Below are 17,026 nucleotides of genomic sequence, written 5' to 3' on the forward strand. Positions count from 1 at the left end.
TTTTTTTTTGATGGAATAGGAGGACAAACGAGCGTACAAGTCACCTGGTGTTAAGTGATCACCGCCGCCCACCTTCTCTTGCAACACCAGAGGAATCACAAGAGCGTTGCCGGCCTTTATACATGTTGTTTGGATATCTCTTGGACTTTGCCTAGACTTTACTTACGTAACACTTAGCCGAGTGTGATGAAACTCGAACTTGACTTGGGCTGTGTTAGCTTAATTAAGCTCAGCATAATTTCAGCCGTCAAATGACAGATAAAATAAAAATCAAATAAGCCTTTATTGCTGTTATTTTTAACTAAATTAACAAAACATATTAAAAGTTTAATAGAGTAAGTAAAAGGCACCATAGCTATTATCGACATACACACCTTATGTCTTAGTGATGCCGCTCAGAATTTTGGGTTTTACAATAATCCTGAGCGGCACTACACAGCAATACGCAGGACTTCTCATTTGCCATCAGGTAAGTTTCCTTGTCTCGTCAATTTTTTTGAGTTTGTGTAAGTTATATATGACTAATCTGTTAGCTTTCCTTCAAGGGTGCAATCATATTGCACGATAGTCAATGATCTCAATAGACAGTGGATTCAGTGAGGCGCGCCTCACTTGGGGGCGTGAGGTGATCCAAGAGGGGGCGCGGCGGCTTAACCTGTATTATAACTAGCGTTGCCAAAAGGTTACTTTTGTAAACGTTTAGGTGATTTTTAACTCCGTCAGGTTGCTTGTAGGTTACACAGCTCAAAAAATCACAAATTTACCACAGTGCTTACTCGTTCTTTCAATCGAATTCGTGTGTTCGTCAGTCCCTGCCTTTTCTTCATTTGAAGTTACTTAGTTTTCTTATTATCTCAAAAATTATATTATGTCGAAAAAGTAGCTAAAAAGCGACTTAAAATGGAATCTAGCTTATCCATATTTGTGTATGTTAATACAACCAATATCTATTCCATCAATTTATAAGTTTCTACTAGAAAAAAAATAAAAGGTTATTTTCTACACTGAAAGGTTACTTTTTCATCTGTTTCGGGTAACTTTTGACTAGACCTGACTGGCAGGACTGATTATAACTGTATATTAAAATTCTTTATGCAATCGCACGGCGCGGACGCTGCCACCGATGCGAAGTTAGCGACACAAGACGACCTCCGCCTCTCACTAAAATGTATTAGATACCTACTCGTCAATTGAATAAAAATAAACTTACTCACTTATATTTTCATTTTTTGTTAAATATATGTATTTATTTCGACTCACCATTTAAATCCCTAGGGGGACTAGTATTATTGCATAACGTTGGGTGAGGCACATAGGGTAAAAGTTTGGGAATCCCTGCAAAAGACCCAAGTAGGGGAATCGCACTACCTACCGAATAATGCGTCATATATAGTTACACTTTCTACGAACTAACTGTAGCAAATCATGTTCATTATAACTACCCAGAATCGTACTCAGCCATAATATATAATGTACAAACAAAAAGCAACGTTAGAAAGAAGAACATGTTAGAAATTGACTTTTAATGCGTTTCTGCGAAAACTGTGTTTTTCTTAACTACATTATCATGTTTCAGAAACTTTATTTATCTGAAAAAGAATTACTTTTTCACTTACCGAGATAATAAATACTATTCTTGTAACAGAAAAAAAAATATAAATGGAATATCAATTAAAAATAAAAACAAAAGTACATCTACTGTCTAAGTGATAGCAAGAACCTATTTAAAGGGACCAACATATCATAAATGGAAAAGAAAGTGATGGTATAATACAGAATTGATAAATTTCCCAGATTTGAATCGATAGATTCATTGTCAACATATCTGAAAAGTACGTCATGACTGTCATGATTATTGCAGCATTATCGATATGTTTTGAAACGTATTGACGTAAATCGTTTTAAATATCGATATATAACAGATAGCTAGTCAATTCCCCTGCGTTTATCTTCCGAATCCTACGGGATAATTTACAAAATAAAAGATTGAACTGAATTTAACCGAACTGAACGAAGTTGTGTGCTCCATATGCTTAATCCACATTAACGTGGACGGCTCTAACCCGTCGTTGGGTGCGGCTGTAATGCATGCTATCTCTTCCAACATGTGCGAAAGTGATATACGCTGTAAAGAGCACGCAGTAAGACGCTATTCCGCTCAGGGACACACACCGGTATAACGAATGAATGTCTTATAACGAAAACGAGCGCGTTAAATTTTATAAACAGGCCTTTGGGCATATGCTTACATCATAAATACGTCTAGATAGACTATGACAGCTGTGAAATCGTCGAAAAAATTAAGCTTAGAGTTAACCCCTATTCGAGCAATGCACGCACATAGTGTCATACAAATCGCAAGTGTAAGACGTAGCTTGTCACGCACACTAAACTAATATTTCTGGCCTGTTTTATCGGTTGTCTAACAGCAAGAGACTCTCTCTAGAATTCTAGGCGTCTATCTAAGGGCAAATAGAAGGCAGGTATAGTAAATTTTGCAAAGCTTCATCCATATGATCATCAGATAACTCTCATGGAACCTAAAATGTGGTAGAATATATTTATTTTATAAATTTATTAAACTTTTCTGTAAATGTATATTACAAGTTTGTTTTTTTAAGTATTCTTGTTTAGTGCATCTCATAACAATTCCAATAAACTCGAAACACCGCTATAATACGTTGTTTTAGCGGTTTTTGTGATTACCTTTCGGCTCCTACACCAAATCAGTTCAGTTCAATCAGACACACACCACAAACACGCACACATGCTCACACACACGCACGCACACACATACACACACACAAACACACAGACATCCTGTTTGTATAATATTTTTATTTTGTTACATTATATTTTTAGACTTAATTTGTGATCCCTATTTTTTGGTATTGTTAATTTTAATTGACATGGAAGAGCGTGGCCTTCTGGCACAGGTGTTCTTCACTTAATAGAAGGTAACATCCACTATTATGTTTGTACCATTTTTTGTTACTGAAATAAATATTTTTCATTTTCAAGTTACCATTTGTTGACTTTTTTTTGCTTATGGTATCTTTAAATTTTAAAATTAGTGGTGTACTCTCAGTTATACAAAGATTCTAAGAACAGATCTCACTTTTTATTATGGCACTAATGTAAAAGTTATACTCTATAAAAAAAATCAATACTGCTGTTTGGCAAGAACATAAAATACACGGAAAAAAAATAGTAAAAGCTTCCCGAAGACTATTTTCTATTTTCCAAAAACTAAGAACCACGCTTTCAAACGAAGCTTTAATATTCATAAAATATAAATTGCTATATAATTAGGAGGAAAGTTGCAATAAGAAGTTTAAAGAAAGGAACGAACTCGTATATAATTGCTATCTGTAGAAGTGGGTTAGATTTATAATGACGAGTGACGACGCTATCAAGAAAGCCATTACAAGATTGGACACACCCACTCCACCACGTATTTAATTGTACTATAGTACACTATTGCTAATTGGCTAAATAATCAGCAAAGTCGCTTAGTGGATTGAAGTATCAAGTTTTTAACTACGAACCATATTATAAGACCTACATAATATGCCTGCCTGCAATACGTTTTCATTTTTTTTTTGATTTCATAATATGTTCGTAAAATATAAATAAAAGTAGTTTAAAAAAAACTAAAAAACACGCTTTGGTTGAAATTTAAAAGGAACATCAATTCTTGCCTTATCGACGATAATTGATAAAATTACATAAGTTACCAAAAATCTTATTTTGCAAATTGTAAAATGGAATAACTTCATCAAATTGATGTATTGTCATCGGTCGTCGATATATCTACGAACTTTGAACGAAATCTGGCCATTTAAAGTGCATCTAAGTTACGCCCAAATGAGTCGGTTACAAACAAACATACATGAAGCAAATAAAAAGCGTGTAAAATCTTTATCATAAATACTTACGTATCGACATAATATATCAGACACTATCTGTGCCTCGCGGTATGTTGTGACATACGAGGGGAGGTCAAAAAGTTCGCGGAATGACTGGGAAAAAAGATGAAATGATACATTATGTTATTTTTCCTTTTCAATATATTCCCCCTTAACACGAATACATTTTTGGGATCTGGCATATAACTTATTAATACCGTCGAAAAAATAGGTTTTGTCTTGGGCGTCAAAATACGCCGAAATCGCCGACTTGACTTCATCATCGTCTCTAAATTTTTTTCCACGCAGCTCTTTCTTCATCTTTGGGAATAAATAAAAATCGCTAGGGGCCAGGTCTGGACTGTAGGGTGGATGGCGTAGTTGTTCAAAACCGCATCGATGAATGGCAGCCGTCGCAACATGACTCGTGTGAACGGGCGCGTTGTCGTGCAAAAGGAGTACACCTTTTGTCAGTTTTCCTCTTCTTTTTTCTTTAATAGCTTCTTTTAATCGGTCCAATAGGGAAGCGTAGTACTCTCCCGTTATAGAAACACCACGTTCTTTATAATCGATCAAAAGAATACCTTCAGTATCCCAAAAAATAGTCGCCATGATCTTTCCGGCCGATTGCGACACTTTAAATTTTTTTGGGGGTGGTGTGCCTTTTTTGTGCCACTGCATCGACTCCTGCTTTGACTCAGGCTCATAGTGGTGAACCCAAGTTTCATCACCGGTTACAATTCGGGCCATAATTTCTTCCCTAACTTCTCCACAGCGGTCCAAATACTCGCGGGAACAGTTGACGCGCTCACGTTTTTGCAGCGGCGTGAGCATTCTCGGGACCCACCTTGAACACACTTTACTCATGCCAAGATGTTGATGAAGAATATTTAAAATTGTGGTTTCTGATACTCCAACTGATGCTGCAAGTTGTTTCTTCTTCAACCTTCCGTCTTCCAATACAAGTTTTTCAACTTTTTCAATGATTTCCGGCGTAGTGGCCTCAATGGGCCGTCCAGGTCGAGGATCATCTTCAATTGACTCCCTTCCTTGCTTGAAAAGGCCGTGCCATTTGTAAATCATGGTTTTACCAGGAGCAGAGTCTCCGTAAACAGCTAACATCTCTTGCAAAATAGTTTGAGGCGTTTTTCCTTGTTTGGTGAGGAACTTTACGACGGCGCGATGTTCAATTTTCTCCATAGTGGCTAGTTTGTTCCCGATTTACTTGTTCACTCGTTTGTAACTCGAAAGCTAATGACCCAATTAGGCTAGAAATTGGCATATATAGTAATTATGAGTTACTCAAGTAGCGGCTACCTGGAGGAGCGACCTCACCCCCGCCAACCCCGCCATTCCGCGAACTTTTTGACCGCCCCTCGTATATACCGTTACACCAGTGCACGCGGATAAAGCAGTTCTTGGTTTTGTTGTTCAGCATTGTTTTATTTGTGTGTGAAAATGAATGTCTGTATCCGAGAGATGGATGCTTTAGACACCTTCGACAGTATGAGTAGATGTAGAGAAATAACAGTAATAGGATAGGCTATTCTTTATTTCAGATAATGTAATTTTTTGAGAATGTCAATAAAAAAAACGCTTTGCAAGTAAGAATAAACACGATCTCAGGCTTTACCATAAAAATATTTACACCTTAATTGCGCAGTTAAATCGAACCGCATGAGTAACGAAAGTTCAAGGTGCCCTCGATGGCATGGCGACCTCGATACACCTGAGGTACCTAAGCTGACGTCAGAATCGTGCATCGCAATAGTGCTAGTGATAATCTCGCGCAATACAATTTTATATATCTTCCACCGCTTCGGATTGGACCCTAACTACAATAATTCGCTGGTCGCAATGATCGGTTCGACTCAAAACACCCCTTATTATTGCCATAAAAATAAAGTCTTCAGGTGGAAATAACATAGTAATTCCATATTTTGAGTTTTCTCTTCTATCTGCAGTATTTATTAATGCCTCTGTTCTTTACTTTTATTTATGCATTATTGAATTTTTTTTAATTGCTGGCTATAGGCTACCGTTTGTGGTCGCTTGCTGTGATGGACTTAATACATTACATACTACCGTAATAAATCAGACTTTATTTGCGGAACTCCATGCATTGTAATAATATTACATCTCAGAATACAGAACAAAACAGAAACCTTCATCGCGTTCAATACTGAGGCGATTCGTTAAATTGTCAATGAGCAATGGCCGACCCGCGTGCTGTTCGCAACTATTGCAATTGTTATTTTTTGTATAATTACGCCGTTATGTGTCATTCTCACTTGCAAAAATGCTACCAGACATGCTAAGAAATCGAATGGAATAAATCACATTTCATTAAAATATTACATTTATTAAATTAACCTTAAAAGCGGTATGTATGTAGGAAGCTTTAGTACCAGTTAAGGGGGAGGGGGATTAGGCGCGGGCAGGGAGTATTTTGGATACAATGCGCTGCGTAGAAATGTGGTTTAACACTCTTTCTTGTTTCTTCTGTATCCTGAGTCGCACTGTATGTGCGACTCAGTGCGGAAAGTATGTCATTTCTTCACGGGTCCCGCTTTGTTGACAACAATAGGGACGGGCGGATAAGACAATTCCGTACGTGCATCGAATGTTTTTTTTTAATAATAGGCGAAAAAATATATTAATCCCAATTTACTATAAGAACACAGTTTTTCAAAATATCAACAATTCAATGAGATTACAAGTTAAAAATAATTGTTACCATATTTTAAAAGATAAAAATAGTTCGTTTTACAACGATATAATATTCAGTTTTAATTATAATAAACTAGTGGACTATTCATCGCTACAGAACGAACTTATCAAAAGTACTTACAATTAAAAGGCTCAATTTCTTCTAGTATCGTGTGTGTTATGTTTTTTTTAAATTATCCTGGTGGTCCAACAGTCCTTAATACGACGTGTGTTAATTATTCCGTTACATACATTGAAGATATGGTATTGTATGTTACAGGCTCTGCAGATACACTTGCAACCGGATGATGGAGATATTTTGATATTCATGCCTGGTCAAGAAGACATTGAAGTAACTTGTGAGGTAAGTCTATAGAGCTAACTTCTTGAAAAAAATTAGTACATAGTCTTGGATCTTAATATCGATTATTCGACCTTATCGGGGGTAGGCTAGCCCCTTTTAAATTTATAGCGTCAGGCATGAGATATTCTTCTTCTTGGTCATGTTCATTTGTGACGGTCGTGTCCGTAAATGAAGGTTTTCGTAACGTTGGTCAATAAAGCTCTCCACTTCTTTCGGTCCTCGGCCTTCCTTATTGCGGTCGTAATTTCGGCCTTGATCTGGTCCGACCAGCGGCTACGTTATCGTGCGCGTGGTTAAAACCCGAGGGCAAAACCCTCCACCTTGCCTATGACTATCAGTTTGACTAAATTACTGGGAAAGCGTCGGGCAATGTGACCAAAATAATCCAAAATCTTTTGATAGCAAATTGTGGACAATCTAGTGCCAATGCGAACGCCAATGCATCAGATATAAGCGGTAGAATATGCAAAGAATGTCTTGGGATATTCATGCTAGAGCATGTCTCGAAACACCAAAACATCAAACCGATGGAGATGACTTGATTGTCGTTGATTCTAGGCACTCTTCGTTTCATGCGGAAGTCTGTCAAATGATGAGTTGGTTCTGAGGAACGCCCGCCCAGAGGTTGAAGCAGTACTCCATGTTACACCGAATTTCTGCCTTATATAGTTGCAGGCAGTGGCTTAAAGTACTTTGGACTTCAGTTGGACCTTGTCTTCCAAGTGACCATGTTACTGAACGTGAACGTTGCTTGAGATTATCGACGTCACTTATGTTGATATCTTAGATAATTTATATGCCTAGATAGAGCCTCTTGTTGTTAGACACCGATGAAAACACGCCAGGTCTATTACTTTAGTTTGCGTGACAATCTGCGTCTTACACTCTTGATTTGTATGTTACTCTGTATTAGTGTGCGCGCATTGCACAAAATAGAGGTTAAATGTCAACCTCAAAATTTTTTGACGTTTTCACAGCTGTCACAGTCAATCTAGACGTATAAATGATCTAAGGTTAATATAAGCGATGACAATTACGCGAATGTTCTGAATCAAATGCAGACTTCAGCGGTGAATGTACAAACCTGCGTGAATATTACAATATGTGAGTATGTTCTAGGTATTGACAGAGCGGCTTGGAGACTTGGACACGGCGCCCCCGCTGACTGTTTTGCCGATATATTCACAACTACCCGCGGATCTGCAAGCGAAGATATTCCAACGTGCACCGCCCGGCCAACGGAAGTGCATTGTGGCCACTAACATTGCAGGTTTGTTAATTGTTACTGTACATATAGTTCCTCTATCGGTTTATTAAATACTCACACATTATGTGTTGCTTCTATCGTATCTATCACCCTTCCGTCGAATTCCACCATAAATATACTTAAATATCATCCTCAACATCTGGATATGTGTTTCTCCTCCTTCCTCAAGTTCCTCTACGGTGTGGTTTTCAAGGAACCATTTTCCAAACAAACACTCGAATGAATTTACAAGCGTGGTGTTGGGCACTTTCCAAAAAGTGACTAAGTGAGTTTTTCTAATGTTGCAAGAGAGCAGGAGCCCACATTCTAGCCCTCTACAAAGCTCAGGTCTGGCCACACATGGAGTATTGCTGTTATCTCTGGTCTGGCGTACCCCAGTATCAGCTCGATCCATTTGACCGCGTGCAACGCAGAGCAGCTCGAATTTTCGGGGACCCAGTGCACTGTGAACGGCTGGATCACCTGGAGAGACTTCGCTTCATTGTGTGTCTTCTACCGCATTTATCACGGGGAGTGTTCCGAAGAGCCGTTTCACCTGATTCCTGCCGCCGAATTCTACCTTCGCATGACACGCCACAAATTAGGTTAGGTTAGGTCACACCAGGTGACCCATACGCTCGTTTGTCCTCCTTTTCCAATAAAAAAAAGCGGCTTACAAATAAGTCACACATACGTTTGTGTCTCCTCTTACTATATAAAAACAAAACATTCAGGTTTTCATCATCATCAGTCATGGTGAGTAAGTATAATATTCTTTGATAGAGGAAGACTCGAGAAGTTTATGATTAGGTTTGAAGGGCGCCGTGTATTAGTGAAATTACTGTGCAAATGAGACGTAACATCTTATGTCTCAAGATGACGAGCGCAATTGTAGTGCCGTTAGAATTTTTGGGTTTTTCAAGATTCCTGAGCGGCACTGCATTGTAATGGGCAGTATCAATTACCATCAGCTGAATGTCCTGCTCGTCTCGTCCCATAAAGTTATAACTTTAAATGTTCTCGGCATTTATTCTGATGCAAAAAACTTCTTCTTGTAATGATTCAACACCGGCTCGCCAGGGTTGTAACGTACATTAGGAAACCCTGAAGAATTTTTTTTACAGAGAAAGAAAAAGAAATCACAAATAATGAAAAAGTAACATTTCTTAATTTAAAACAGAAACATCGCTGACTGTGGACGGCATCATGTACGTTATAGACTGTGGCTACTGCAAGCTGAAGGTCTACAACCCAAGGATCGGAATGGACGCTCTGCAGGTAACCATATCATTACAAAAAATAACTAACATAATTTAAAAATAGTTAGAATGTTTTGATAAATACTGATACAAATTCACGAAAATCCTCTTATGGTGACACTGGTGTTATTAATTTTATGGAGTAGTATTCAGGGTATTTTATTGTGCCTTTACTATAAAAATATATTTTTCTACACACTTAAAGTGAGCCCCTTTTTACATCGTTTTTAGGACCATAAACCGAAGTTTAACACACACTTGAATAGTAATATTACTCATTAGAACATAATATAATTATCCCTACAGAGTTAAGTTAGTACTAAACTGCAAATTATGTGAGAGTAAACTGAACATTTTTCAATTTCACCGGGTAAAAATACCGTTTCTTTTTGTAACAACGAAGAGGTTTTATGTCGCTGAAAATCCATTTACATTTTTAGAAAAAATAATTGTGTCCCTAATGAAGATATAAATTGTAATTAACTAAAATAATAATTTTGAAGTAATAGTTGTATGTAATAAATATTTTTACATTTAGTGGGTCCAAAAAAATACTTGCGCGCCACTTCTCATTATTTTTATATTTTGTTTGAACAATTTATGCAATACATGTTTGTTTTTTTCTTGCAAGTGTGTTAAAACAATGCCTATAACACTAGTGAGCAAGCAACTTAGCTCACTTGTATCATAATATACTATTATTAATAGTTATAATTTTATTTACACAACAAAATATTGCTTATACCTAACTATACAGGGTAACTAATGCAAGACCTCTTAAGTGCAACTTAGGTGCATCAGGACTAACAACTTTTGTAGTAAGAATTTTCCTAATTCGTTGTCTATTTTTTTCATAAAAAGTCTGTTCGGCAGTTGTAAATCCTCTTCATCTCCTCCCACACAGAGAACTTGGTCGTGCGCGCTCGGCGGGACAGAAAAAGCTCAATAAAAAAATACATCATCTTGTAATCTATACTTATAACTAAAAATGTATACATTACTGCTATAGTAATCACAGGAGTGTTGCCGGCCTTTCTTACTCAAGTCGCGTCATTCTCGAGAAATCGCACAAGAAAATTCATCTAATAGTTTAGATCTGCGTGGAAGAAAATTTCTTAGACACCGCACTGTGAAGGAACTGTACACATCCGTATGGTTTTCAGATATACCCAGTGAGCCAGGCCAACGCCCGGCAGCGAGCCGGTCGAGCCGGGCGGACAGGTCCGGGCAAGGCATTCTGTCTGTACACCCAGCGCCAGTTCCTCCACGAGCTGCTGCCAGCCACCGTACCCGAGATCCAGCGCACCAACCTGGCTAACACGGTCCTGCTGCTCAAGTCCTTGGGCGTCGAGGACCTTTTGGCGTTCCACTTCATGGATCCGCCGCCCCAAGTGAGTTGTTGTAGAATAGCAGGAAACACATTTTTTTTTTATGGAATATGAAGACAAACGAGCGTACGGGTCACCTGGTGTTAAGTGATCACCGCCGCCCACATTCTCTTGCAACACCAGAGGAATCACAAGAGCGTTGCCGGCCATTAAGGAAGGTGTACGCGCTTTTTTTCAAGGTACCCATGTCGTATCGTCCTTAACACCGCACAAGGAAGCTCATTCCACAGCTTTGTAGTACGAGGTAGAAAGCTCCTCGAAAACCGCACTGTGGAGGACCGCTACATATCCAGGTGGTGGGGATGATATCCTAACTTGTGGCGTGTCGTGCGAAGATGGATTTCGGCGGCAGGAATCAGATTGAACAGCTCTTCGGAACACTCCCCGTGATAAATGCGGTAGAAGACACACAATGAAGCGAAGTCTCTACGCAACGCCAAGTGATCCAGCCGTTCACAGAGCACTGGGTCCCCGACAATTCGAGCTGCAAATGAATCGACCTGATACTGCTGATAATGCCCCAGACCAGAGATGACAGCAATACTCCATGTGTATACAATTGGGTATATAATGTGTATTTCGGAGAATTAGATTATTATAGCAATATGCCTGTGTGATTATATTCTATTCTTTGTATTGTCGCTGAACTGATGATGATCTCTTAAAGACAGTTTGAACCTGTCACTGTCATATCCATAAGTGACGCTGGTGCATGTTTAACAGTTTTGTTAAATAAAACATGTTAACATGTTCACCGCGAGAAATGGATAACATCACCCGCTTTCGCGTGCGGGGAAGGAAATTAACATAATTCATTAGCGTTCATTAAATGAAGACGTACCTATCATTCGACTTAAGATTTTTTATGCAACTGATAACAGAAAGAACGGTTCTCTGGGATGTTACATTGGTAGATCATAAAAATAAATAAACAAAAACGGGTGCAGCGGAAGTACTGTTTTGCTAACATGTTTTGTTAAAAAATTGACCCCCAAGCATCTGCGACATGTATATGATTTAAACAATGACGTTCTATACATACAAAAGGATCATTCTCAGTCCGGTAGTGGAACGGCAAAAATGTGCTGAAAGACAATCAATGTAAGCACACTTAATTTGTTGATAATATTTTATTTGAAAAGGAAATATTTTGCTAAACAGCAGATCATTATGGATAATTATAGTATTAACGATTAACGACGCTATTGATATTAGCGATTCTCTTTAAAAACTTTCCACATCAAATGTATTAAATTAATTAATTTTTTAATAGATAGGTACGTTCTCGCCGATATTAAAACATTTTTATATCATCAGGATACTATCCTAAACTCTATGTATCAACTGTGGATCCTGGGCGCTCTCGACGGCACTGGAGCCTTGACACCCCTGGGCCGCCAGATGGCAGAATTCCCACTGGACCCCCCTCAGTGCCACATGCTCATCGTATCTGCGGAGATGGGCTGCAGCGCTGAAGTGCTCATTATCGGTAAGTATTAGTTAACAACCATTTTATGCTGAGAGTACATCTAGATGATACTTTCAATCTGGCATTTCATCACATCAGACATAAAACGTTCACTGCAGGAAAAAGTCCCCAATGATTTCCACGATGATCGGTCCTCCTCTACCCTCCATCCAACGTATTCCGGTGATCTTGACCTGATCATCATTCCATCCTGTGAGAGACTTACCAACAGTGCGTCTTCCGGTACGTAGTCGCCATTCGAGGACTTTACTGCCCCCACGGCCGTCTGTCCGTCGAGCTATGTGCCCTGCCCACTGCCACTTCAGTTTTGCAACTATCCGGGTTAAGTCGGTGCCGTTGGTTCTCCTACTGATCTCCTCATTTCTGATTCGATCTCGCATCAAGCCCGTAGTTAGCGACCACGTCTGCGTACTGTAAATTATCACTGTCAGCGCACTGGTTGAAAACCTTCGTCTTCAGACACAAGGGTATTTATTGCTTCCGAATTATTATAAATATTATCTGCATCTGTTAGTTTAACTTCCTGTTGGCAGCCTGCAAACACGATATTTTGTCAAAGACATCTGCAATACAAGAAGTCTGTGAAATGTCCTAGTCCGGAATAATAAAATATTTACTTTTAATTTTCAGTGTCAATGCTGTCGGTGCCCTCGGTGTTTTACCGCCCCCAGGGTCGTGAGGAGGAGTCAGATGCTGTCAAGGAGAAGTTCCAGGTGCCGGAGTCGGACCACCTTACCTTGCTACATTTATACAACCAGTGGAAGAGCAATAAGTGAGTGATTTGTTTTAAGGAGCTACGCGGAAAATAGTTTTTAAATTTTAGGTATTGTCCTCATACCAAGAACCATGGCGTACAGTTTAATTGAATGTATTCTCTTTTACGCGCCTTCCATGAACCGAACACACTTTTTCGGGACAAACTAATCAATTTTAGGTTTACTTATATCGAATGAGGTTCGATTTTATAATAAGCTTCTTGAAAACATGCTGGAAATGTCTCTCAAAACTACTCTTAAAAGCTACTTTTAGCTGTGGGAAAAACTTTGTTCCTTATTAATAATTATTCGCCTCCACACAGGTAAAGTTACTTGTTGTTATGTGTATTTGACCTAAATCTATAAACAATTTTTGATTTGTTTTTCATTAATTTCGCTATAAATTTTTTAACTTCTATTAATGTACAACCTGAAAAATATAAAAAGAGTTGATGATTTCGTTTCTTTTTTTAGAAAATAATTTCCATTAAAAATTACCGCGACATGCTTTTTTTTGTTCAAAATGTTTATAAAACCTGCCCTGATATTTATCTATCGGGCAATGCATGTTGGTCTAATACAAATCCCAAATAATAACTGTTTTTCATGTTTTCTACGTGAATTTTTTGTCACATTGATATTCAATATTTTAGCCTGATAGGCTTCGAATACCTACTGTTATGAATTCTTACAATACCATTTTTCATTTTTATGTTTTATTTATTAGGTATTCAAGTTCTTGGTGCACAGAACACTTCGTGCACGCGAAGGCGATGCGCAAAGTGCGTGAAGTGAGGCAGCAGCTCAAGGACATCATGCAGCAACAGCGGCTGCCGCTTGTGTCCTGCGGCACTGAATGGGACACCGTGCGCAAGTGTATCTGCTCCGGTAAGTACATTCCTCCGCGATCCCTTTTTATATGACACGAGCAGGACGTTCAGCTGATGGTAATTGAAACGCCCTGCCCATTACAATGCAGTGCCGCTGAGGATTCTTGAAAAACGCAAAAACTCTGAGCGGCACTACAATTGTGCTCGTCTTCTTGAGACATAAGATGTTAAGTTTCGTTGGCCCGGTAATTTCACTAGCTACGGCGCCTTTCAGACCGAAACTCAGTAATGCTTACCCATTACTGCTTCACGGCAGAAGTAGGCGCCGTTCCGTTACCCATAATCTGGCCGGCATCCTGTGCAAAGGAGCCTCCCATTGGTAAATCCCTTCGGTAAGAGTCGATTTTGGATGTCAGAAGTGGGATCTTAATAATGAAACTCGTTCGCCCGAACAGCGTGAACCTTCTTTAATCTATACAGTGTTCGTTATCTTTCATTACTATATCCATAGATATACCACAGATCTATTTTATCACAGACAAATATACAACAGTGACCTGGATGTTGGACATCAGCTCAAAGACATTATGCTGTGTGTAGCAGCAACAGTTACAGCTGATCGAGTGGGACACCTTGCGCATGTGAATTTTTATGTGTAATAACTGGAATACTGAGAGCATTAATACGAGATCAGAGTGGGTATTCGAATCTTTGTAATTGAATATTCGTTCAAGAATCATCTATGATCGAATGAAAGTATGACTCGGTGATTCGAGCGAACGTTCCAAAAAAATAAACATAGTAGATATTTTCAACGTTTACGTTATTATGATCATCCCAGTTAAATCTTAATAAGATTTAATTATTTATTCTGCTATTTTTGAGGTATTTTATTTCCCAAACCTAAGGTTAGAGGTAAAATAAGAAAGTGGAACTGGATTTATTTATGTTTGTGGTAGCGAACCATTTAGTTATTATCTTATACATCTCATCTGTCTATTTTTAGCAGTTTATTCTACAAATGTATATACTTGTGTTTTAACCAGACGACCCCGAATACGTAAGGGTCCCGTTCCTGTAGAGCTTCCTATAGTTTATATATAGTTTTTTAAGGTTTTCATAATTTTAGGGACTATTAATAAAAATATTCAGATATATATGATTGAAAAACGTTTGCATTGCATTTATATACTAGAAAAATAATCTTTAGCACAAATATTTTTTACTTTTGTGCAGTCATTCAGAATCATGGTCCAAATACAAAACCCCATTCCCCTCTTTTAGAATGAAGTTTTTTTACACCCTGTATAGGTAAAAGGGTTACCCACGTGTTTGTGTTACAGCGTACTTCCAACAAGCGGCTCGTCTGAAGGGCATCGGCGAGTACGTGAACTGCCGCACGGGCATGCCGTGTCACCTGCACCCCACGTCGGCGCTGTTCGGACTGGGCTCCTCACCAGACTACGTGGTCTACCACGAGCTCATGATGACCAGCAAGGAGTACATGCACTGCGTCACCGCCGTCGACGGTCGCTGGCTTGCCGAACTGGGACCCATGTTCTTCTCCGTCAAGGAGACTGGCAAGTAAGTATCACTGTATGTTAATTATCTAAATATAATGTACACTCTGTATGTTTACTTCATCTTCACAAAAAACTTTTCGGTGGCATTTCCAGATCGATACGGTTATAACTGTGTTATTACAAAAAACTTAAACGTGTGTTGAATACTTGTTTTAAAAAAGCACTATTACAAATCTGTCCTTAACAACACTGTTTTGTAATAGAAAATGATAAACTGCATTTAAACGTCTATATTGCTAGGTCACTGACCAAGTTATAGTTAGGTCACTGTTTACCAAAACACATGTTTAAATTTATTTTTTTATAATAACACCGTTAGTTTTTATTGTTGTTAACCTTTACTTAAATGATTCTACTTTTTACCTATCTATATCTTTTTAATGAGAAATTGTTGAGTTTTTTGCTGATTCTTGTCAACATAAGCAGCAGTTAAAAATGTACCTAATTGACAATTGAAAGATGTCTTAATAAAGAAATATTATTTAAATACTTAACTCCTCTAATCCTAGTGAACCTAGTCGATCGAGAGACCAAAATGTTCAAACATTTTTAAATACCTATTTATTTAAACATGTGACATTTATCTTTTAAAAATATCTTTATTAATGTTATCTTCTTTGATTAACGCGAGTATGTAATAACTGAATCAATTTATATTATATAAGTGATTAATTATTTGGTGAAAATAAACGTTATTTATACAGCTATACCCACGATTTGTTGACTTTACAGTACAACTTTCTGTAAAGTTGTAATTATATAAAAAGTATAGTCCAATGAAGATTTATTCAAATATAATTTTGATTTCGCAGAACAAACCGCGACAAACGTAAAGAAGCCGCTGTCCACTTGCAGCGAATGGAAGATGAGATGAAAGTGGCAGAACAGAAGATGGCGGAAGAGAAGAAAAGGAAGGACCAGGATGTTCCCGTCAAGCAAGAAATAGCGACCCCGGGACTGTCTACACCCGTCCGGACTCCGCATAGACTGGGGCTGTGATGTTGTGATTCGTTGTGATTCATTAGTACATTCTGTTAATCAAAAACTAGAATTGAATTATGCGAGAACTTAGTATCAATTGTTGTATTAATTAATAATAGCCCTTTAGTACCTATCTTCGTGTAAATTTGAAACACCAATACCATGCACAATTTTTACGTAGAAATAAACTGTCACAAAGATTTGCAATAGTTTATTAGGGACGCCATACATCCCATCCAGGTGGTATGGAGTTAGGAGCGTGTGTTGCTATTTTGGAATTCCGTGACATAAACGACGGTAGCGAAAAATATTGTTATTTCGACTGAGTCAGTTTCCTTGTTGACGACAATATTCTTGATGTTTCGCAGTTTTATTGGATAGGTACATATTATTCCAGAGCCTTAACGACTGGGTTGCGAGAAACAAGAGCTTGCCGAGATCGCAATAAAATTACTTATACAGGGTTATTTTACATATCGACTGGAGCTTTGACAGACAGGTTTTATTATAACAG

At 38.2% G+C, this 17,026-nt stretch overlaps 1 protein-coding gene across 1 annotated transcript in view; it reads left to right on the forward strand.

Moving 5' to 3' along the window:
- The window catches only part of LOC126976575 (pre-mRNA-splicing factor ATP-dependent RNA helicase PRP16), a 95,214-nt gene extending 78,605 nt beyond the window's left edge, over positions 1–16,609 (forward strand). The window contains exons 13-21 of the mRNA XM_050824963.1: positions 6,898–6,981; positions 8,101–8,251; positions 9,408–9,505; positions 10,650–10,877; positions 12,192–12,363; positions 12,994–13,135; positions 13,846–14,006; positions 15,292–15,532; positions 16,344–16,609. Of these exons, the coding sequence (XP_050680920.1) occupies positions 6,898–6,981; positions 8,101–8,251; positions 9,408–9,505; positions 10,650–10,877; positions 12,192–12,363; positions 12,994–13,135; positions 13,846–14,006; positions 15,292–15,532; positions 16,344–16,530 (1,464 nt within the window). The 3' untranslated portion in view covers positions 16,531–16,609. The remainder of the gene's footprint in view (positions 1–6,897; positions 6,982–8,100; positions 8,252–9,407; positions 9,506–10,649; positions 10,878–12,191; positions 12,364–12,993; positions 13,136–13,845; positions 14,007–15,291; positions 15,533–16,343) is intronic.
- Positions 16,610–17,026: the final 417 nt, after the last annotated feature.

Source organism: Leptidea sinapis, chromosome 41 (assembly GCF_905404315.1).
Source record: "Leptidea sinapis chromosome 41, ilLepSina1.1, whole genome shotgun sequence".
Classification (NCBI taxonomy): Eukaryota; Metazoa; Arthropoda; class Insecta; order Lepidoptera; family Pieridae; genus Leptidea; species Leptidea sinapis.